General features: G+C 35.6%; 1 protein-coding gene across 2 annotated transcripts in view; it reads right to left on the reverse strand.

Moving 5' to 3' along the window:
• Positions 1-8,038: 8,038 nt before the first annotated feature.
• LOC109221116 (probable LRR receptor-like serine/threonine-protein kinase At5g10290) overlaps positions 8,039-15,273 on the reverse strand; it is a 7,369-nt gene continuing 134 nt past the window's right edge. The window contains exons 1-12 of one of the 2 annotated variants that reach the window (XM_019385579.1): positions 15,076-15,273; positions 13,811-13,977; positions 13,429-13,561; positions 13,209-13,280; positions 12,169-12,312; positions 11,996-12,067; positions 11,843-11,908; positions 11,651-11,715; positions 11,376-11,519; positions 10,811-11,152; positions 9,203-9,597; positions 8,039-8,639 (exon numbers count right to left, since the gene is read on the reverse strand). The exon at positions 15,076-15,273 is cut by the window's right edge and continues 133 nt beyond it. In XM_019385579.1, coding sequence (XP_019241124.1) covers positions 8,325-8,639; positions 9,203-9,597; positions 10,811-11,152; positions 11,376-11,519; positions 11,651-11,715; positions 11,843-11,908; positions 11,996-12,067; positions 12,169-12,312; positions 13,209-13,280; positions 13,429-13,561; positions 13,811-13,901 — 1,839 coding nt within the window. In that variant the 5' untranslated portion in view covers positions 13,902-13,977; positions 15,076-15,273 and the 3' untranslated portion in view covers positions 8,039-8,324. Of the gene's footprint in view, positions 8,640-9,199; positions 9,598-10,810; positions 11,153-11,375; positions 11,520-11,650; positions 11,716-11,842; positions 11,909-11,995; positions 12,068-12,168; positions 12,313-13,208; positions 13,281-13,428; positions 13,562-13,810; positions 13,978-15,075 lie in introns of both variants that reach the window. The other variant, XM_019385580.1, reaches the window with a different exon arrangement.

Genomic DNA, 15,273 nt, shown 5'->3' on the forward strand with positions numbered 1-15,273 from the left:
TTTTTATACATTATTTCTATACAGTTAAATACAACTACAATATCATACAACTTAGAAACAATTTTTATACAAATTTTATACAATATATTTTTTTGTATATTTTGTATCTGATTTATACATAGTAAAAATAAATTTCATACAACCAATTATATATTATACAACTTATCTACAATTTTCATACATTATTTCTGCTCAGTTATATACAACTACAATATAATACCACTTAAATACAACTTTTATACATATGTCTTTTGCATATTTTGTATCTAATTTATACATAGTAAAAATAAATTTCATACAACTAATTATATATTATACAACTTATCTACAACTTATCTACAATTTTCGTACATTATTTCTACTCAGTTATATACAACTACAATATCATACAACTTAAATATAATTTTTATACAATGTTGTTCAACTTTCATACAATAGTTAAATGAATAAAAGAAAAATAAATAAACAACAGAATATAATTTTTCTACAATTTTACTACAATTTCTGCAATATAATGTATGTCATGTCTTCTTCTTCTTCTTCGAGTTTCAATCTGAAATTCAGCCAAAACCAAGTCTAATCTTCACCAAAACCCCTCAAAATTGACTCAAAATTGAGATATAAACTCCAAACCATATTCCCAGTTATTTGCAACAACACCCAATCCAAACAAATAATAATTTTTGATAACCCAAATTCGAATTCAAAGCTTTTTAATGGCTGTCAATGGTGGAATTGCTGCTCTCTTTTACTTTGCTTTATACTACTGAAATTTGGGATTGAGAGATAGAGAGAGACGTAGAGAGAATTTTCAATTCTTTGCAACAATATTGTGACGACCCAAAGGGTCATCACCTATTTTCTTACTCATTCCGTGCTTCCGAGGCCTTGAAAACCTCATTTTTAGTCGCCTCGTTTTGCGTGCGCAGTCCGGACACGTAGCCGGAAAGCTTAAATATGAAATTCTGAGATAAATGCTAAAATTTGATATTAAAATGAGTAAATTTGACTCCGGTCAATATTTTGGGTAAACGGACCCGTACCCGTGATTTGACAGTACTGGAGGGTCCGTAGGAAAATATGGGACTTGGGCGTACGCCCGGAATCGAATTCCGAGATCCCAAGCCCGAGCAATGAGTTTTTGAGTAAAATTATTTTTCTGAAATTTATGAAGAAAATTGAAATGAAAATTTTTTAGAACGTATTGGTATCGGGCCCGTATTCTGGTTCCGGCGCCCGGTGCAGGTCTTATATGTGGTTTAAGATGTTTCTGTGAAGTTTGGTTGAAATCGGACTTCGTTTGACGTGTTTCGGACTTAAAACTCTAAATTGGAAAGTTTATGAAGTTTGAAGAAAAACTAGTGATTTTGAGGCTTGATTCATTGTTTTTGATGTTATTTTGGCGATTTAATCGCACGGTTAAGTTCGTAGGATGTTGTTGGGTTAGTGTATGTGTTTGGTTAGGAGCCCGGGGGCTCGGGTGTGTTTCGGAGGTGTTTCGAAGTAATTTCGGACATAGGAAAGTTGCAGAAATTCTTCAGCTGTTGCAGACCCAATTCCTTCTTTGCGTTCGCGACGCCTCCTTCGCGTTCGCGAAGCTCTAACTTTTCCCTTCATCGCGTTCGCATTGATACTCTCGCGTTCGCGTAGTTTATAGGGCTCCTTCATCGCGTTCGCGTAGACCAAGTACTGGACCCCCCAACTTTTCCTTTTCACGTTCGCACTCCTCCTATCGCGAACGCGATGGTCTGATAAGTTACCCTTCGCGAACGCGATCCCCTTTCCGCGAGCGAAGGGCAATTTTTGCCCAGTTATATTTTAATTTCCAGAATCAGTGTATTGCGGGATTTTCATAAAAACACACGAGCTCCTTCTTCTCCAAGGTCTTTAGGCGTCCATTGAAGCTCCCTTTCACCAAAACTTCTTGGGTTAGTAAATCTTAACTCGTTTTCTTCATTTTCCATCAATGTTTATTGAATTCCTAAGCCTAAAACATGTAATTTAGGGTAGAAATTGGGGGAAATGGGTAGAGTTAGGGATTTTTGGATTTTCTTGATTTAGACCTCGTTTTGGGATCGAATTTGAAAACAAATTATATATTCGGGCTCGTTGGTGAATGGGGGATATGTGTGTGGTCCGAACCTCGTGTTTTGCCAAGCGGGCCCGGGGTCAATTTTGGGATTTTGGAAAGAAAGCTTGAAAATCTATAATTAGGCATTGGGTTTGATTTGTTTAGCATATATTGATACTATGAAGTCATTATTGTATAGATTTGATTGAGTTGGAGCCGAATTCGAGAGGGAAAGCGGTTGTTGTGGATTGATTTGGCCGTGGAAGTTGAGGTAAGTGTTTGGTCTAACGTTAGCTTGAGGGAATAGGAGTTGAGTCTTATTTGCTACTTGCTATTTGTCGAGTACGATGTATTGGCATGGTAACGAGTATCTATACATTGGTGTCTAGCATGACTGTGAGTCCTTATATTGCGAATATCCTGGTTTAGTTATAGCTTCCATACTTAATTGACGATTTCTATATGTTGTAAAGAGTATGTGAAAGGAAATTGTGATCGTTGAGCTTCGTGGAGCGTTGGCTCGAGTTGAAATACAAATTGTGAAGGTATATGAGATATTTAAATCCTTGGAGCGTTGGCTCAAGTGATAATGTGAACTATGAGATGAAAGTGAAAGAAAGAGGAAGAGTTATTGGTTTATTCCCTTGCCGGGACGTTTTGTTGTTTNTGGCTAGATTATTCACCAAATCTTTGCCGACGTCAACCTTCAAGAAGCTAGTGCACAGATTGGGATGCCAAGGCTCAAGGGTGTGAATTGATGACTCTCATACAGGGGGAGTTAATGCGCGTTGCACTCTTTTCCCTCACAAGGTTTTGTCCCACTGGGTTTTACCTTGCAAGGTTTTTAACGAGGCAACCAAAATGCATATTATTAGATATGTGTACTCTTTTTCCTTCTCTTAAAATTTTTTTCCCACTGGGTTTTATTTTAGTTAAGGTTTTAGCGAGGCACATTATCTGTTGAATAGACATTCAAGGAGGAGTGTTATAAATAGAATTTTATTTATGGTGAATGTCTATATTAATAGGGATTCTAGGGTTTATTACTTGGTGGTTAAGTCACCCTCTCCCTATAAATAGAGGGTTCTATTCCATTGTAATTTATCCCATATCAATAAGAACTCTCTCTCTCTACTTTTCTCTGCAATACTATTCTTCTTCTTTTATTGTTTTATAACACGTTATCAGCACGACACTCTAACCAATTGAGTAGAAGCTTTGGGATTGAGCATAATGATTGTCAATTATTCCATGAACTTCCTTCATGATTAAATTCTGGATTTAAGGTAAGTATTTTACCGTATTTTTCTCTTTTATTCTATACTTTGATTTTAAATACAAGCAAAGACAACAAAGTTTGATTATAACTCTAATGGAGTTTGTAAGAAATTATAACCACCTGAAGTGGTAAAAGTTTCTATGTCTTGCCATGATCAAATTCATGTATGATTATGGGCACAAAAAGAGGGAACCCGTCCCATTGGATTTGCTCCATTCTCATTCCTTTAAGAGAATGTGATAGCAGTATGTGATAAGTCTGAAAGAAGACAAAATCATCACTATGAATGTATCAATGGATGTGGACGTGGCAATAGACGAAATTATAATCGTCATCATTATGATAATGAGAATAATAAGGATTCTCAAAATAATCCCCCACTTGTGAAAATACTTGTCATCGATTTGACATGAGATTTTATAAAGCACATATAGATGATTATGGTCTATTCATGATGTGAATGTGACAACATCTGATTTAAGAATACATATTCATTTTTGGAAGAATATGAGCGTGCTAGTGGCATATACCACACTCACCTCTAGAAGGAGGTTTGAGATGATATAAGAAAATAATATCATTATTATGGCATGAATGGTCATTGATCACGTACCTATTGTACGCCAAAATATTTTGGCATTGTGATTGTTAAAAGACAACGGTAATGCAAGAAACATATCTTGCATATAATTTTTACCATAACCATAATGGTATAACTTTCTCTTTAAAAGAGATATTCACCATATGGGTGTTGATGAATATGTGGTACTACAAAATTAATTGAGAACTCTGCAAGAGCCAATTATACTATTTTGGAGAAACACAATTAATTACCAATAAGGTATTGTGTTGTAGTAAGTCTCAAAGAAACTTATTCAGTTTCCAAAGTATACGCGAAAGCGGTTGATTATATTGAGACTATAAATAAAGGAAAGATTTAATATCTTCTATTACTACAACTTGTAGCGGGGTAATATGTATGTGAAAAGCTACCCGCTTTATTCTCCAATTTATACTACATAAACAAAAGAATACCACAATGAAGTGGATATTTATTGATATAAATACCCATATCATAATAAACTTGGAGTTTATTCATAATTGCACACATCATGGTGTAAACCTGAAGTTTATCAGTATTGATAATTTATCTAGTTGGCATAATCAGTTTAGCCATATCAATTTAAGCATGATGTGCAAAAATAAAAGAGAATTCACATGGGTAAATATTAAAGAACTAGAAAGTTCTTTACGAATTCTCTTACATTGCTTGCTCTCATTAATTAATAGACCAATTAAAATTGGGATTGAATCCCATGAATGCTGGAAATATCAAAGGTGAATATGGGCCCATTCACCTGCCATGTATACCACATAAGATGCATCTATGAGATGGTTACATGTGCGATTATTATTAATCCGCAACATGGTGTTTGCGAGGTAACTTGCTCAATAATTTGATTTATAGCATAATTTCCAGATTTTTTATTCAAGATATCATCTGGATAAGTTGGTTTTTACATCACAGTTGGTTTAGCAAAAGAATTTATTGAGTGCCTCCACTTAATAGCTAAACTATTGCTTATGAGAACAAAGTTATCTATATCAGTTTGATATACGTTATATACGAAAGTATATTATTTCTTACCTCACAAGTGGTTCAGGGTCAGGAACCAAACAATTCAATCTTATTATTATTGATGTGCGATGTATATTTTAATTAACACCATAACGCACAAAGATGATGAAGCAAGTTAGTTTTTCTAACATGATGGGGAGAGATGATAACATTTGAGAAAAAGTTACCTAGAATGAATTATCATTTGTACATCTAGATCCTCGAATAAGATAAAATGAACTTGAAGTTCATAAAGATAATTCAGTTGCAATATATTGCAAAGCATGCCAAACACATTTGTTGACCCAAAGAAAGTAACTATATTCTCATTGCAAAATGCTCATATTAAGTCCTAGAAGGACAAAGTCTATGGTACGCTTAAAGCATATAGACAAATCGGTTTTAAATAAACTTCTTGATAAAGAAGGTGAGCAAATGATCATAATAAAGGAGGCAAGTGATCTAGAAGATCACATGACATAACACTTCATAAAATCTCATGAAAGATTCAGGTACCTGAACATATGACTGAAGAGATCTCTATGTTATGTCTTTATGAAAAATAAGGAGGTTGGAACCGATATAAAATGTTTGTCGACGACATTGATAATAGCGCTAAATATATATATGAGGATCTTATGTCTATAGAAACAATTCAAGTAGAATTGGTTTCATATGAAAGACATGTTGTTTTGGACCTGCAGTTCAAACACTTGAAAGTATAAAGTCAATAGTGTGTGCAATCACTTTTATTTATCTTATATGTCTAGCATGACATGAAAAGTTGATATGCATCTAAAATCTATTTAAATGGCTTATTTGACTATACTTATATGACAATCCCCAAATGATTTAAATTGCTTGAAGCATATACAATTCTTGATCTTGAAGTACTACATCCTCAGTGCAATTTGTGCACATATGTATCTTGCTATAACTATAAGCATGATAATGTGATAGCGAGGATTTTCAAGGTGCAACATATTCATTGGAGTTAATATGGCGGATTTATTCACCAAATCTTTGCCAACGTCAACCTTCTAGAAGCTAGTGCACAAGATTGGGATGCGAAGGCTCAAGGATGTGAATTGGTGTTCTCATCTGGGGGAGTTAGTACGCGTTGTACTCTTTTTCCCTTACAAGGTTTTGTCCCACTGGGTTTTCCTTGCAAGGTTTTTAACGAGGCAACCAAAAGGCGTATTGTTAGATATGTGTACTCTTTTTCCTTCTCTAGAATTTTTTTCCTACTGGGTTTTATTTTAGTTAAGGTTTTAATGAGGCACATTATCTGTTGAATAGACATTCAAGGGGGGTGTTATAAATAGAATTTTATTTATGGTGAATGTCTATATTTAGAGGGATTCTAGGGTTTATTACTTGGTGGCTAAGTCACCCTCTCCCTGTAAATAGAGGGTTTATTCCATTGTAATTTATCCCATATCAATAAGAATTCTCTCTCTACTTTTCTCTGCAATACTATTCTTCTTTATTGTTTTATAACAAAAATATTTTTTTTATGAACACATTTTCTCCAATTTAAGGAAAATGACTAACTTCCCTAGCGAGAGATGAAGGAAAACATTTTCCGAAACCATCCTCCAATATATGTTTTCCAAAACCGTCGTTTTGGAACTTTTATAAACCAAATAGGTACTAAGCTTTTCCCAATCCAAAAATGACAAAAAATTAAGAATGAAAATTAGCCAGAAGTAGAATATTTTTGTTCATCTCCCTTTTTCCCTTTTAGTAATCTCTTCAATAACTCCTCACCACATATCTCTATTCTTTGAATCACAAATGTCAATTTTGAACCAAGTGTTCCAATTTCCAGAGTTCCCTACAACAACTGGTAATACAAAGCTCTCTTCAAACATTCAGTGGACATAACTCTCTCATGAGTAAATATTTTACCTCATATATTTTCGGGCTTTTTTCACTTTTAGTCCGCGCCAGAAATTATTTACATTCGGTAGCCAAAAAAGTGTATAAAATTTGTATAATTTTTGTATATAAACATACAGAAAGTGTATAACTATTTACATCCGTTAGCTGCAAAAGTGTATACAATTTTTCGACTATTATTTTAAGGGTGACTATACAATGTCAATTTCCCTATAAAGAATCCATCAATCTTCTATATCCACTTGCAAAAAAGTGTCCAAAAACCATTTAATTCCAAGTGGAAAAAGTGAAAAAGCAACCCTGAATCACGGATATATCAACAAATTCATATGTTTTATTGTATAAAGTCTAGGCTACAATAACATTTCACAAGTCAGAATTTCATATCAGAAAAGGAAAGAAGAGCACAACACGGGATGTAGGGGCGGAACAAGTATAAATATTACTTCTCCATTGTCCTAAAACTTACCTCATTTGAAGCCTTTGTAACTTGACAGAGAGAGAATAAAGAGTGAAATACCATGTCAGTTGAGGCTCTTGCAATGGCGGGTGCAGATTACAATAAGTGCAACGTTCACTTAGAAGATATGGAGCAGAGGAACTCGGAGAGGACACCACAGCACCTTCTTGCTGATGAAAGTGAGGGAGGGAATCGCCGTCACAGCCAATGGTCAAGAGGACAAGCGTGGCGAAAAGCAAACAACAATGTTCAAGCCGAGGCAACAGCATCTGCAAATGTAAAACCAGTATCTAGTCTCGGACAAGAAAATCGTACATATTACTTTTAGGTAACCTAGCTACACAAGAAGATTAGCTTTCCTTGTGATGTAATCCACTACCAAAGTATGTGAATTCCAGGAAAGCATAATCTCTTCACAATGACTATGTGAACAGCAAGAACAACATACCCAGTGTATTTCCACAAGTGGGGTTGGGGAGGGTAGTATGTACGCCGTCCTTACCCCTACCTTGTGAAGGTACAATGAATATGTGAAGTAGGAACATAAATACTGCATATTAGATAGTCACTTAAACATAGCAAAAATGTAACCTTTTCCCTGCAGATATCAACAAAGACATGTCAAAGAAATATTTTACTGGTCAGTTCTATTTTTGGATTATTGTATCTGATGCAAACATACAATAACAAGAATACTAGAGACCTTCAGATAGAGCAAAATGAATCTCTATAACATGGATTAATGTTACAATTTGCATAGACAGATGGGGAAAAAGAAACAGAGAAGAAACAAAAAGAAAAATGTCGATACATTCGCTGCACAGGCCAAGCATACAGGAAAAAGAATTGATTAAATAAGAGAAGCATAGGAAAAAAGATACAATCAAGATATGGCACAAGCAAATATTAAAACGTGGATTGCTTGCTATTTAGCAACCAATGCATCAACGAGACTATTACAGGAAATATGTACTTGTTTGGAAATACAGATTTGTCATCTTCCACCAGATAACTCAACGGCGTCCTGATTATAGATGGAATCTTCGCCCCAATCAAATCGTCGTTGTAGTCTCTCGTATTCTTGCCTACGTGTAACTTCGACATGCTGCCATTCTTCCCACCGCTCAGCAAGCCCTTCTCCTTCCAGCATTCGTACTACCTCTGACATTGCTGGACGGTCCTCTGGTGATCCTTGAGTGCAAAGCAATGCAACTTGAATCATCATCTCTACTTCATCCATGTTATAATTTTTGTGCAGATTGCGGTCAACAATAGCTTCTAGCCTTTTCTCCCTTTGCAGTTTTTTTACCTGTAAGATGACACATGCAGTTATTTCAGTAACCAATACTACAAAAAAAGGTCCTATAAAAGCTAAGATTACGCGGAGCTTATCAAGCAAATTAAAAACCTAGGTTCAGGGCCCACGCCTGCAAGAAAATTTCGCGTCTTCTCATTGTTAATTTCACTTTAATTTTCCACTAGTTTATCTTACTCCTAAACAGGTTGTCCTAAAAGAGGCTAAAGTATTTAGACCTATGTCTGACATGCAAAGCATTTGCATAATAGCTATGTGCAAAATGAGACTTCTTTTTGGTCCTTCGCGCTGAATATCAAGATTATATATATCAAGAAAGCAGAAAATAACAGAATTATATAATTTATGTCTTGTAATGGACAATGAGCCCCCACCACCATGCAGCTTAAAGAAGAGTGGAAGTATAATCAGCAAAGGTAAGATAATAAAATAAAACTTAAAAGAAACTGAATTGTTTTAGATGTCACAGTAAAAGTAAATATGCAATAGACATTAGGAACTATACGCAGATAAATAGTATCAGAGGTAGTATCGGTCATTGAGTTAGGTACACTTACATGGTCAAGTAACAAGACATCATCTTCTTCTTCTAGGCGTGAGAAGTCTATTGCGCGTTGACCAGTTACAATCTCCAAAAGCATGATTCCGTATCCAAAAACATCAGTTTTTTCTGATGATTTCCCTGTGGACAAGTACTCAGGAGCTATATGGCCCATTGTACCACGAACTTGAGTTGTCACATTGGTTTTCCTAACATCAACTAACTTTGCCAAGCCAAAATCACCAACTACAGCTTCAAAATCTTCATCGAGTAAAACGTTAGCAGCTTTAACATCACGGTGAATAATTTTTGGATTACAGTGTTCGTGCAGGTACTCAAGTCCACGTGCAGTGCCCAGTGCCACACGCTTTCTGGTTGCCCAATCTAAGACAGTCTCTCCAGGTTTAATTTCTGCATTCGATAAAATACTACAAATAAGAAGCCACCAAAATCTCACCACTCAAGGTTTTCAGAAACTCACCTTTTCGGGGAAATGATGAATGCACAAGAATGGATTCATGAACTCAATTAACCTCTCATTATAGAAATCGACCTCAATTCATGTTGCAGAGTTCCCTATTGATGAGGTATAATTCAATATGGCTCTTGAAGACTAAAGACAACTAAATGCTTCTACAAAATAGTAAGAATATTGAGCACCTATGCAATACTCCTTTATTATCTACAAAATATTAAGAATATTATGAACTTGTCTAAGTCTAATTTTCTCTGGGAAAAACAGGAAACACCTGGAATTTTACTCATGGTTATCTAGCAAAGGCCATTTAAACTTCTAGTGACGATTCACAAGTCTAAACAAAAAGAATCAAGAAATAAAACATGAGCAAGGAACTCGAGAGAAAATGTGTCCTCCTATAATCAACATATAATCTAACTCTACAAGCAAGGACCCAAAGGTGTGGCCTAATGGTCAATTAAGTGGGTTGAGAACCATGAGGTCTCAGGTTCAAATACTATGAAAGACAAAAATACTAGGTGATTTGATTTCTTTCATTTGTCCAAGCCTTGATGGACAGAGTACTCGGTACCTGTGTTGGTGGGAGTAGCAGGTACCCCGTGGAACTAGTCGAGGAGCGCACAAGCTGGCCCGGAATCACAGTTATAAAAAATAAAAAAATAAAAAAAATTCTCTACAAGCACAACCTGAAACCTGATGCTTGTATAAGTTCATTAACTAGAAGTGGCGCTTCAACAGTGCCTCCACGGTCATTTTAGACTATAACAAGGACTAAAGGACAGACATGTCCTTTTACTTTTCAGGCTTGAGAGGGTGGAAGAAAATGGTGCATCTGACTGCTTATTGTTTAGCCGAAAATCATATGTAAAGGAGACTTGACAATAAAAAGTTTCAGACTTCTGTAGAAACTTAGCTGCCACAAGAGAGAATTTTCCCCTTCCTTAAACCTACGCACCTCCCGACCATCTTTCATATCTCCAACAACATCTCAGTTTATACAACTTCGGTAGAAATTTAGCTGAGTTTGTTTAAAAGAGTAATAGTAACAACAAAAAAAGATAATCCCCTACAATTTGAAATTGAGATATACAAGAGAAAGCCAACTTCAAACCATGGATATAGGCTCTACTGTGAAAAATTAAATACCTCGTAGACGATAGGCAACACTTAGGTTCTGCATATATGGGTATACTAGCAAGCGTTCAGTCGGTGTGGTGCAAAATCCTATAAGCCGCAAAAGATTCCTATGAACAGCCACACTGATCATCTCAACTTCACGCTGAAATGCAGCATCTCCCCCAGGACTCTCATAGTCGGTTAGTCGTTTCACAGCAACTTTAGTGCTGTCATTGAGCACTCCTTTATAAACCTTGCCAAAACCTCCCTGTCCAAGTACATTCTTTTCACTAAAGTTATCAGTAGCAAGCTGCAATTCCCTCCATGCAAATCTCCTCAATTGACCAAATGGAATTCGCCTGTCAACCTCACCTGAGCACAGCAAACAAACACTAGGAAAATGTCATCACATACTCAATGGACCTACAACATCTTATAGTGCACACAATTAAAGTAATGCTGATTAAACAACTCATCTCCAATGCAAGATGGAACTACGAGATGTAGCAACGGATAACTGCTTTAGCCTTTTTCTTTTTTTGAGAGCTAACAACACAAATTGAAGTTAATATTGTGAAAAACAGGTGTTACGGACCTGCAACATCAACAAAGATTTCACGTTTGTAGCCTTTGTTCCTCCCCCGCCAGAAAAATAGCATAAATCCCCCAAGAAGGATAATTCCAAGAAATCCACCAACAATACCAATTACGAGCCCAGTTTTTGATTTACTTGGAGAACCTGCCAAGATTTCAACCTTTAGAATTGGCCAGGGTCAATAAATTATCTTAATACCAAACATCTCCAGCAAACCCTAACGTCCACATTAAAGACTTGTAGCTCAAACATGTAGTATTTGCTCGTTGAATTACCTTCATTGTCAGATACACAACGATGACTGAAGTTTAAGCCACAATTCAAATGGTTATCTGAAAAACTAATAAGCAAACTGAGTTAAACTAATATCAACAGTCACGCCTCATGCGAAGGAGGCTGGAACTAATATAAAAAGAATGTTCAAATTTATTTTCAATTGTACACTGCAAGAATCGAGATCTGCGTACTTGTATTTTGGAACTTGGAACAAACTGTCAGGAACTTTTCCGGTAAGATCATTTAAAGCAAGCTGACTGTCAAAGAGCAATCACTGAATCAGGTTAATATAACATGGTACAGACTATAAACACATCAAAAATCAGACGAAATGATTCACTTACAGATTAATCAAGTTGGGAAGGCCTGAAAGCGACTCAGGGATTGTCCCAGTCAGATTGTTTTGACTCAAAAACCTGCTCAAAGAAGCATTGAAGTTGACTCCTTAGCCTAACACCTAAAGTAAAGCTCAGTTATAGAAAAGCAATAATCAATGAAATAATACTCCATTACTTACAGGAACTGAAGCTTTTTCAGATTGCCCAGGGAAGCTGGTATTTCTCCGGACAAACGGTTATTTTCCAGATCCAACATGGTCAAGCCGGTTAAATTTCCTAGCTGTTCAGGAATTTTACCAGTTATTCCATTTCCTTGCAAGGAACTGCCAGGATGTTGACAACCCAGTCAGTTCAGTACACAACATAACTAAAGACAAAGTGATGTGAGTTCACAAATCTCATTAAAGTAGAACTTCCTCTTAACCAGGAAGAAAGCTAATATTTTTAAGGGACCTTCTCAGCAGAAGTGAGAGTAACGACCTTTTTTTTTTTTTGATGAAGATGTTATATTAACAAAAGCATCAAGAAGATGCATAGTTACAAAAGTTGAGGTGCAAAAATGAAAGAAAATCTAGTCCCTTTACAGTATGTCAATCTAAGACAAGAGAGCTAACAAAGTCCAAAAGATGAGCAGAACTAGTTACAGTAGCTAACTTAGTCCAAAAAAAAAAGATTGAGTAGGCATCTAGTTTTGAGAGAGTGATTTGGAGTTGAGATCCCATCAAAGCATCTACTATTCCTCTCATTCCACAAACACCAAAAAATAACTGCAGGGATCATCAACCAGATCTTCTTGATGGTCTTATTAACTCTCCATCGACTCCAGCTCAGGTGTGCCTGTTTTATGTTTTGTGGCATCACCCATTTGAGGCCAAAAATACAATAAAACATGTTCCAAATGTCGTGAGAGTAACGACCTTATAGTGCTAAATAATGTGATAACTGATAAGAAATGACGATGAAAAGACTCATGAAATGCCAAATGCGAAATATTTCACCTCGTCCATTAATAACACCGTAAGTAACCTACTTATTTTAAAGTAGAGTGATTTATAAACTGACGTCAGGATTAAAACGTGCCCTTTAACTCAAAATCCAAACTCCAAAGACTAAAAGGAGTGCAGAGTAATGAAATTCCAAGAAACCTACATAAGTACAATGTAAATAAATACACATTAGCATTCAATCGAACATGAGTCAACAAGTTCTCTATACGTACAGAGTATTAAGATTCTTTAGAACACCTAATCTCGGAGTTAAAGTGCCAGCGAACCCCATATTTGACAATGACCTGCAAACAAAGCTCAGACACCATCAAAAAGCACGTTTCAGAATGGTAGTTGACCGACATAAGTTTAAGTGTTAGCGATGCAAACTGCGACATAATCGCATAATGTACAAGGTGATCAAAATGGCTCTCGGAATAGCTTCAAACTTACACCATGATGACATTGCTGTTGTCGTCACAAGTTATTTTTGACCAAGTGCATGGGTTAACTTGATTCTGGTTCCAATCAGAAAGTTGATCGCTCGAAGCGTTTAGTGAACTCTTCAATGCAAACAGTGCATCTCCTAAAACAAGTTCAGAGGTACAAAACAACAGATTGTCACCCTATATTACTAGCAGAACAGATACAACATTTAATCAGCAGAAGCAAAATGTAGATAAAATGAATGCGGAAAGAATGAAAACATAAACTAACCCATAAAGTTTTTTCTTTCTACATTTGAATGGTTAAAAGAGTAGAATAATGGAAAGAATATAGTGGAAGGTGATCTCTTTGTTAATTTGATAAAGTAGAAAAAGGAAGAAGTGTGTACCCTGGGCATCTGGTGAGACAAATGAATAGAGACACGATAATATCAGAACTGTGAAGAACAGTTCCATATTGCAGATGAGGTTCAATTCCATAGATTAAGTAAATTTGTTGCCTTTCATCACTGTGACACAACGCACCATCTTCTTTGGTATATGAACAGGTGGTGTTCTGAAAAATATATTAGAAATATTAATAAGAGCAAAATTAGTATAACCTCAAGGGCAACAGCTAAGTATAAAGAAATATGGAAAAGAGATATCCGATCCTAGAAGAATAAAATAGCGGTCAATGATGTAGATCAATCACATGAAAAGCATAATTAGGGCACTACATCAATGCCCTTTTATCAACAAAACCTGTAGAACAATGTAGAGAACATGTAACCACTACATAACCATATACATTGAACTGAAAACCATATGAGCAAACTGTAACAATATTGCAGAATCGTGAAGTTAACAGGAGTTGAAAGAACTAAATACGTGTCATCTCCACACAAACAATTCTTCAGGTTCTACCAATTAAGCCAACCATCTCAGGGAAGAATTGATTCACAGATTTCAACAGTTAACGAACCTATACTTTTCTTTCCTGAATAAAAACCAAACGCCAGCATTTCATCCATTGTCTATCAGATATGGGACCACAAGAAATTCATGAAATGCAGCTATAATAAACCTGCTAAATAACTTCCTCATTTCCTTAAGTACAGAAAGTGAGTAATGAACCATAACAAAATAAAAGCCACAAGTTCTTCAAAGAAAATCTCCAACAAATGAAACAAGAAAGGTTGTAGATAAAAATGACCATGTAAATATCAAATCACCTTTTCCAACCATAAGAATCCCTAAAACTTAACCAGACTCACCAAAATCCAAGTTAACCACTCTACAAAATTCCAAGTTTCTGTCTTTTTCCATTGTCTCTTGCCTGTGGTTAAAAATTCAAATATACCTTCTTTTACTTCACCATATGTATCAGAAAAAACCAGCAAATATAACCAAATCCCAACTTCTCCTCTCCACCACCCAGGAAAAAAAAAGGACCCCACATCCTCAATTTCACAAAATCCATCAAGAACAGAATTTTCCAATTCCACTTCTCACAAGCAAAAAAGTTCATTTTTTTACTTCCTTAATCCAAGTCAAATCACAAACCCACCATATTTAAATCTTCAAAACATCATTTCTTAACATACTAAGCAATGAATTAACAGAATATGAAAAAAAGACTAAAACATGAATATGAGCTGGGTAAGTTAAGTACCTTTAAACAAGCACCAGACTTTAGAGCTGTGAATGAACAAAGGGTGAATGAAATAGCAGAGTTTGAACCAAGATTGAAACTTTACTTTGTATTATTACAAAAAGGGAAAATTTGTTTCACCAAAATCAAATCTTGTAGAGAAAAAAAGCAATACTAAGAGAAGCAGCTCCTCCCTTTCTTTTCTTTTTTTTTTTTTTT

This window comes from Nicotiana attenuata, unplaced genomic scaffold, assembly GCF_001879085.1.
Source record: "Nicotiana attenuata strain UT unplaced genomic scaffold, NIATTr2, whole genome shotgun sequence".
In the NCBI taxonomy this organism is placed as follows: domain Eukaryota; kingdom Viridiplantae; phylum Streptophyta; class Magnoliopsida; order Solanales; family Solanaceae; genus Nicotiana; species Nicotiana attenuata.